Source organism: Diachasma alloeum, unplaced genomic scaffold, assembly GCF_001412515.2.
Source record: "Diachasma alloeum isolate Michigan unplaced genomic scaffold, Dall2.0 Dall_scaffold_00345, whole genome shotgun sequence".
In the NCBI taxonomy this organism is placed as follows: domain Eukaryota; kingdom Metazoa; phylum Arthropoda; class Insecta; order Hymenoptera; family Braconidae; genus Diachasma; species Diachasma alloeum.
In genome coordinates, this window is record NW_021680484.1 from 430537 (window position 1) to 439325 (window position 8789).

At 40.5% G+C, this 8789-nt stretch overlaps 1 protein-coding gene across 4 annotated transcripts in view; it reads right to left on the reverse strand.

Moving 5' to 3' along the window:
* The window catches only part of LOC107040840, a 235035-nt gene that overhangs the window by 158317 nt on the left and 67929 nt on the right, over positions 1–8789 (reverse strand). For 3 of the 4 annotated variants that reach the window (XM_015261102.1, XM_015261103.1, XM_015261104.1), the window contains 3 exons: positions 4395–5559; positions 3738–3954; positions 3568–3677 (listed from right to left, as the gene is read on the reverse strand). In XM_015261102.1, coding sequence (XP_015116588.1) covers positions 3568–3677; positions 3738–3954; positions 4395–5531 — 1464 coding nt within the window. In that variant the 5' untranslated portion in view covers positions 5532–5559. Of the gene's footprint in view, positions 1–3567; positions 3678–3737; positions 3955–4394; positions 5560–6172; positions 6235–8789 lie in introns of those variants that run through there. The other variant, XM_015261106.1, reaches the window with a different exon arrangement.

Consider the following 8789-nt stretch of genomic DNA (forward strand, 5'->3'; position numbering starts at 1 on the left):
AAAAAAAAAAAAAAAAAAAAAAAAAAAAAAAAAAAAAAAAACACCCTCCTGGGAACTGCAGGACCTTGTCGACGGTGGAGGGGCTTCAGGGATGTACCTAAACTAAGAAGCAGTTCAAGACACGACGTATCCCAACTGAAAAAGTGGAGTGCAGGGTGGGCTCCCAACAGCAGCCTCATCCCAATGTCAAGGTGTTCACCGTGCCGAGCTCTGGAAGGCGCCAGGAGTAGTTGGGGTCGCAAACGGTGGTCCCCGGGGCACCAGGTCCCACCCCGGGTGTATTATAAGTGGCCTTACTCCGGCAACCGGGACTCTGTTAGAGTGGACAGTCATTTCCCTAGGTACTCGTGGGAACACTATGATGAATCTAGCAAATAAACCAAATGAAGATGCAGGAGGGAGAAATGGACATCATGCCCAACAGACAGCACTGTATGCAAGTGCTTGGCCGCAAAATCACTGAGATGTCAGCGAAGGACACGGAGGTCGACGATGAAAATGGATCCACCACTGGAGACGATCGCGAGATTCACAAGGCGAAACGCAGACAGCGAACGTCGCTATTAGAGACTCAGGAGTCGAAGAGGAGGAAAGAGGCAGGACCAACTCCACCCGCCAAGACGCCAGCTGAATCGCAGAAGGGTACGGACTGGCAAGAGGTCAAGAAGAAGAAAAAGGAGAAGCAACTTACAACCCAACCCCTGAAGCAGCTTACAAGGCAACAACAGAAGCAGCCCCAGCAGAAGAAGGGAACGCGCAAATCAGTGACCAAGCCCAATGCGCTGAATGTCCGGCCAAAAGAGAAATAAAAATATGCTGACATAGTCAGATTGGTGAAGAAGGACATCCCTGATGATCAGGTCCGTACCTTGGTCGATAAGGTCCGCAGAACGGCCACTAGAGATCGATTGATCATTCTCACCAAGAAAAATAAAGATGGAGGCCATGGACTTCAAAAAATCATCGCTGAACTCCTTGGAGAGGACGCTGAGATGGTCAGTAACTGACCGCAAGACGAGATCCGTGATCTTGATGAAATGACGACGGAGGAAATTCACGCAACCCTGCAAGAAGCAGCCGGAAAAGCGTGCGAAATCCCGTTGGATGCCGTCAAGTCTCTTCGCAAAGCCTATGGGGGGACTCAGACTGCCTTGGTGACACTGCCGTCGTCGACGGTAAAGATCGTTCTGAGAGACCGCGGTAAGATCAGGATTGGCTGGGTAAACTGCCGAATTAGAGTAGTGGAGAGACCAACCATATGTTTCAGTTGCTGGCATTATGGACATCTGCCCCTCAGTGCAAGAATGAAGTGGACCGGTCCAGTCTCTGTATTAAGTGCGGAGAAGGTAACCATAAGGTCGCTGTGTGTGAGAAGGATGCCCGATGCGCATTGTGCGTCGAGAAAAGCAGCGCAAAGAATTGTGCTCACGTGGCTGGTAGTAGTAGATGTCCAGCATACAAGGACGCGCTTCAGAAGCTCACCAACAGACGACGATGAAGGTCTTACAGCTCAACCTCAAACATTGTGAGACCGCACACGACCTGCTTATGCAGACGGTGCGGGAGCTGAAGTTTGATCTTGTCATTATCTCAGAGCCGTATAAACATATTGGCGCCCAACCCTGGGTTACTGACATCACCAAGACGACCGTCATCTGGGCTTGTGGAAACCGACCTTTCCAGTGCACCACGAGTAGCAACGAGTATAGTTTTGTCAGGGCTAAGGCTGATGGAATCAATTTCTACAGCTGCTATACCCCACCGAGCCTCCCGATTGATGAGCTCATTCATTTTCTAGATAGACTGGCTGAAGATGTGAAACAGCACTTTCCCGTGGCAATAGCCAGAGACTTCAATGTCTGGGCAGTAGACAAGCTGCACTGAAAGCTATGGCAGCGTTAGACGTGGTTTTGCTGAACAGCGGCGACGAACCAACCTTCATGAGAGGAAGCAAGTTCAATCGTGGACCTCATCTTTCTGAGCAGCACTCTTGCGAAAGAGAGAGTATCTGATATTGAAACTGCAAGCGACCACCGTGCAATACTTTGGCAGACGTGTACTGGCGAGAGAACAGCCTTAACACCTAAAAAGACCAACTGCATTGGCTGGAGAGTGAGCACTTTTGACCCTAGCTCCTATTCAGCAGCATTAGATGATCGCCCGATCAGTAGCAGCAATGCCACTGAGAAGGCACACAACATCATGAGAATGGTGACGGTAGCCTGCGATGCCACCATGACCAGGAAGCGGACCACCCGAGTGGAAATTCTGTTCAGGTCTCGATCAGAAACTGATCAAGTCCGATCCGAAATTCTCATCAGGCATGTTACGCCTCTGCCTTAGGTTTTTCCACTAGGGCACAAAGTGGCTTTAGATATGACCTGCGTGGATAAATCATATGTCAATTTGAAGGTCTCATCGAGATCTTCAAATTAATATTCTAGATCATCTATTTCATCCACTACATCAATTGTTTTACACGATAATGTAGCGATTTTAGAATGTCACATTTTGAAATTTTCATGGTTTTCCTCTTAATGACGAGATTTGCTCGGTTTCTGCCCAAATTTGTATCGATATTTTATGCTCAGGCGAAAGTATATCAAATTCCTTAAAATTTACCGCCGAGTTTTTATTCAGAAATGGAATTTCATAAGGTTCTTGTAAATTCAGCTTGGTTTGGCATTCTTTTATAACTATCAGTCAAGTGAATGAGACTATTCATATACCAGTTCATAGGATAGTTGTTATAGAACAGAAACTTCATATGAATGAGAATGAAAAAAATGACATATATTGATCTCATAACATAGCATATTGATCGCACGCGTCCTGCCTAGTTAGAAAAATAATCAAATTGAAAAATTTCCATCTGAATAACGTGAAAACGGTTGAGATGATTTTGCTGAGTACACCCAAAAAAGTCGGTCTGACTTAGACTGAAAAATCGATCTGAATCAAGTCGGACTCGGACAGATGGAAACCGGAATATCGGTCTAATTCAAGTGGATTTTTTCGTTTGATTCAGATCAATTTTTCAGTTTGATTCAAGCTGATTGTTTGGTTTGATTCAAGCTGATTTTTCGCTGAATTCTCGATGTACACTGTCGAAGAGGTGCCTTTGTGTGTCTCATATATAGGTCCTGTAGGGAGGGGGGTTCTACATCGAGAATTCAGTACCCCCCCCCCCGCTCCTTTAGACGACTTAGTTCGTCAGTGAGTTTTACAAGAATATCTTTGAAACTAAGGGAGATGGCGAATTTTTGCTGAAACATTTAGGGCGTTAAGAGGGGGGTTCTCAATTTTTGGTTATAAAGTTTAGATGCACTGATCGTACAAAAAAATCAAATACCATCGTTATTCGCGGTAAAAGTGTTGGATTTTAAAGGACACTCATTTTTTAATTATTTTCACACGTTTTACGAGAATAACACCTAGATGTCATTGGACAAAATTTTGATCACCCAACACGCACACACACACACACACACACACACACACACACACACACCTGTGTCAAAATGTTCCTCCCTTTGGTCGGGAAGTTAAAAATGCTATTTCTCTTACAGTTTCGGAAGTTTCACAGCAAACGCTGCAAGTTTTACATCTCTCACATTGCCAGCTGGCTCCAACCTTGTGAATTAAGTCCTCAGGACTCCAAATGCACCTTGGATGAGCTAAAAATAGCAACAATTTCAATGAAAATATCTCCACCAATATCGAGACGCTTGATTCACCTCTGACTGTACAGTCACGACATGCAACGAGTGACTCCGATTTATCCTTGGCACATAAACTGCATTGTCTATTAGGTCCCTCCTTGGTAGTGGTCTTTGGAGGACTTTCCTGATACTCATGAGATGCTTGAACAGCAGTTTTACTTGCGAGGGGTTGTCTTCCTCTTTTACGTTTAGGGATATTAGTGTCGGAGGGATCGAACACTTTTTTTGCTCTCTAAGAAAGAAAAAACGAAAATTATTCACAATGCATCTGAAAAGATCTGTGAAGAAATTATGATCATTTCAAAGATTTACAACGAATCAGGATTGTCAATCTCTGAATCGGAGAATTTGAACATTTTTTTTAGAAATTCAGCTATGAACTTAGTTTACGTACACGAGAACATTTCTAGTCTAAATATCTTCCGCCATTCATATTTTTTTCAATTATTATGCCAAAACCGCTCACCAAATGTAATCTATATGTTAATATCTATCAATAAAGAAAAAAAATTAGGCACCAGTACGTCAACAATCACTCGCGAAATGCAAATTGGGTCTATTTACAGCTCTATTAGTATTGTTCATCGGAGTTTTGTTGCATTATTGAACAAGTCGACTCCTAACCTCTTGAATCTACGACGCGGAATAATAAATTTTGAGAAAAAAACAAACCTTCCTCCTAGCACTTCTAAATCCTCCAACAGTCCCTCCCGTTGGAGACTGATTATTACTGCTCCTCCCAGTCTCCTCATCCTCCCTCTCCTCACTTTGCCCTTCTTCCACATCATGTCGTCTCATTTCCCTTCTTTCTTTCTCATCACCGCCCTCGAATTCCTCCTCAAATTTAATCTCCAAATCCATCGAATCATCAGGCCTCACCAGTAGCCTTTGCTTCCTTTCACCCTTATTCGACCTTTTCACACTGCTCATGCCCTCGTCCCCCTTCACAACTACTTCGTTCTCCGTCTCTATCTTCTCCCGCTCTTTCCTCTCTATTCCCTTTTTCTCCCTCTCCTTTTCCTGCTCTTTCTTTTCAATATTCTCCTCAAACTTATCAAACCCACCCTCCTTTACATGATCATCCTTTGGGCTGGCCTGCCTCGACGATCTAGGCGTATTGTCGCTTCTGGAGTCACAATTTCCTCCATCATCAAATCCAAAAAAATCTGAATTAGATTCTTTATGTATTGAGTCCTTTCCGGAGTCTCCAGTTTCACTAGAATACCTTCTGGGGTTTTTATCAGAAATATCAACATCTTCCTTATCCATTTGAAGTGATGTGTTGCTGGAAACATCACTTGTTCCTACCAAGGAGTAGTTACCGTTGTTCATCCTCGTTACGTTTCCACTAGAGACTTCTTTAGCCAAAAAGTCCTCAACCATTTTTCGGGATGTGGGGTTGCTGATACCGTCAAGGAGTTGTTCGATCAGGCGGAATGGAGGGACTCCTTGATCGAGGTAGTCCGGCTCCTCCACGAGAAGCTCTGCAAAGGCTGAGGCCATCATATTTGAGTTCAGTTTTTCTTTTACAAATCCTTCCGGACGGTTTTTATACAGCTGAAGTCGAGACCATTTCGAAGCATTCCTGTAGCTAGTGTTCCCCTTGTAATCCACCTGAATGACTTTCTCAGCTTCGATTAACCGGTGCAGGTCAGCGATGGTGTCCCTAGCGTCCACTGAAAATTTTCGGAGGAGGTAGTTACAGATTCGATCAGCGTCTGGACGAGCTTTTCTACGACGGAGTTGATCGATTGCCTCCAGGATTTGTTCCTCGTGGATTATGTGCACTTCTGATCGGTGTTGCTGCATTTTCTGCGGGTCTAATTATTCGTATGTCCTGGAACATGGAAACGAAAGGTGAATAATTTTCAGAGTGAAATGGGACAGGTGTCATGCTATTGATTTGACCCATGTATATGAGACATTCCATGTCAATTCAGCCACGGTCAATTGTTTGTATGTCAGAAACGCTGATTAGTCCGTTCCGGGTCGGAATCGACGATGTGTGACAATTAATCGAAAATATTGATCCTTCTTGTCTAAACATCGATGATTTTATAACATCGATATTTTTTTATGTATTCATCTGTCGGTTAATCAATTTTTGATGTTTCGGTCTCAAACATCGATATTTCTTTTATCAAAATTTCGAAAAAAAATGTGTTCTAATGAAAAGAAGGAAAATTCAGATTAAAGTCTAAGCTCGTCATCTGCATTGGGAGAACTCGCATTCAAATCATAATACATCTCTAGAGTCAAAGGGAGAAGACAAGAAACGTGGTGAGAAGGATCAACCGATTGGAATGGGGAAATGGCAAAGGCCAGAAGGGCAACATGAAGAGTTGAACGAGCATTCAGGTGAAACAGGAAAGTGCAGTAAATTTCAGAACGGTCAAACAATAAGGGTCAAATTTTGGCGCGTGTAGGCATGGTAATCATGAAGGTCTCACCATCTCATATGTTGAAGAGCAGAGACAAGAAGGCCATCAGGAAAAGTCAATGGATGATGAGTCAAATGGTCTAGACGAGCAGACAATCATAAGAATGAACCATCATTGAATAGACCAATCAAGTGCGTCAAATTATCCTCCGTGTTCGTTATGTGACTTTTGATCCACGAATAAAATTTCGCGACAAAATAACGGACATGTATCCATTGTATCCATTGACAATTTTCCCACCGACAATTTCCCACATTCATCAATTACCGACAAATTTTTCGTAGGTTTCATTTAAATTTAATCCATTGCTGAAGCAATATCAAGTGCAAACAAGAAAAACAAGTGGATAATCGTATTTTCTGTAGATGGGTATATAGTTTATGTAGCTAACAAGTTAGCAATGTTTCCGAATGGATTCTCTACTTTTGAAATTTATTACTTTTTTTTCTATTGTTTTGAATAGTGACACCCATATGACTCTCTTATGATTTCTATATTACCCATATGACCTCATACAGGGTGTCCCAGGTCAACGAGTTTTCCTTTGACAGGGGGGTAGGGGATGGAATTTGAAACAGAAAGTTCCTTTGCCATTTTTCAATCAAATGAATAAATTATGAGTTATGAACAATTTAAGTTGACCAATCACGAGCGCGCTACAGCGGTAAGTCAGGGACGGCGTCGGGCGCACATGTGTATGTGCCCGAAATTGAATTTCATTATGAAACGTTATTTTTTTTTTATAAACACCTATCTGTGCATGGGGGCTATCCAAAACTCGAAGAAAAAAGTTCAAAAATCGAACAGTCGATTTTTCACGAATTAATCAAGTGCCATTGTTAATGCAATTACTTTTTTAGACGGATTTTCTCGTTATTTTTTTTTATACCCTCAAAGTATTTTCAAGGGGCTATCCAAAACTCGAAGAAAAAAGTTGAAAATTCCAACAGTCGATTTTACAGGAATTAATCAAATGCCATTGTTTATGCAAATACTTTTTTGGACGGATTTCCTGGTTATTTTTTTTTATACCTTCAAAGTATTTTCAAGGGCTATCCAAAACTCGAAGAAAAAAGTTGAAAATTCCAACAGTCGATTTTCCACGAATTAATCAAATACCATTGTTTATGCAAATACTTTTTTGGACGGACTTTCTCGTTATTTTTTCTTTACCTCGGAAGAATTTTTATGGGGCTATCCAAAACTCGAAGAAAAAAGTTGAAAATTCCAACAGTCGATTTTCCACGAATTAATCAAATGCCATTGTTTATGCAAATACTTTTTTGGAGGATTTCCTCGTTATTTTTTTTTATACCCTCAAAGTATTTTCAAGGGGCTATCCAAAACTCGAAGAAAAAAGTTGAAAATTCCAACAGTCGATTTTACAGGAATTAATCAAGTGCCATTGTTAATGCAATTAGTTTTTTAGACGGATTTTCTGGTTATTTTTTTTATACCCTCAAAGTATTTTCAAGGGGCTATCCAAAACTCGAAGAAAAAAGTTTAAAACATGGCCAGTCGATTTTTTAACAGTTATTCACTGCCATTGTTGATGCAATTACTTTTCTGGGCGGATTTTGGCTTCATCCTTAGTATTCCTCGAAACCAATTCCAAGGGGCTATCCAAAAATGGAAAGAAAGTCACAATCAACTTTCAATTAATCCTTGTAATTAATGCCTCCACTTCTCTGGAGGGATTTTTCGTTAATTTTCTTCTTTAATATTGCTGAGGGGCTAGTAGCTCCTGGAATGATGGTGTCACTACGAGCTGAAATGATCCGTGAAATCAATCAAATTACTGTCATCACTGATATCCTTGAAATCACATAGGCTCGTACGTGAAATCATGCTTTGGAATCGCTGTAGTCAAAGAAATTATTGCGGAGGTGTTATTGCTTTTCAAAAAAATGAAAATCTATTTTTAACGAAAATAATAGTCGATGAAACTTAAGGTAAGTTTTCTCCCACATGTCCGAGGCAGGTAAGATAATATTGAGAATATTTGTCAAAAGTTTTTAGTTTGAGGGACTGGTTTCATGAGTTTTTAGCGAAATTTTTCATATGAAATTCACAATATTTCCCCTTTTGGTGAGTTGAAAAGTCGTGAACTCTTGGAAATGACTAAGATGATTAGAGATGAGTATCATTCTTTTTATTCATCATTCTCTTTGTTTATTTGGTTTCACAAACTTACATACTTAAATACAAACTTACATACTTAAATTTTTCACGAACAATTTTTTTTCACAAACATGTGTTTATCAACATTTGACCTGGAATGGTGAATGAATACTTCAGAAAAATACAGAGCATGTCGAGATAGATGTTGTACATTTATTAAATTATTTACATGCTTATTCTTATTCTCATAACTTCATTTTAACTTCAGAAATTTCATATGAGACCATAATAATTCATTTTTAAAGGACATTTTTTTAATAATAAACAAACAAAAAACAATAAACAAATAATAAACATGATTTTTAATTAATTAATCACGAATTAATCAAAGTGCCATTGTTATGCAAATACTTTTTTGACGGATTTCTCGTTATTTTTTTTTATACCCTCAAGATTTTCAAGGGGCTATCCAAAACTCGAAGAAAAAAGTTGAAAATTCCAACAG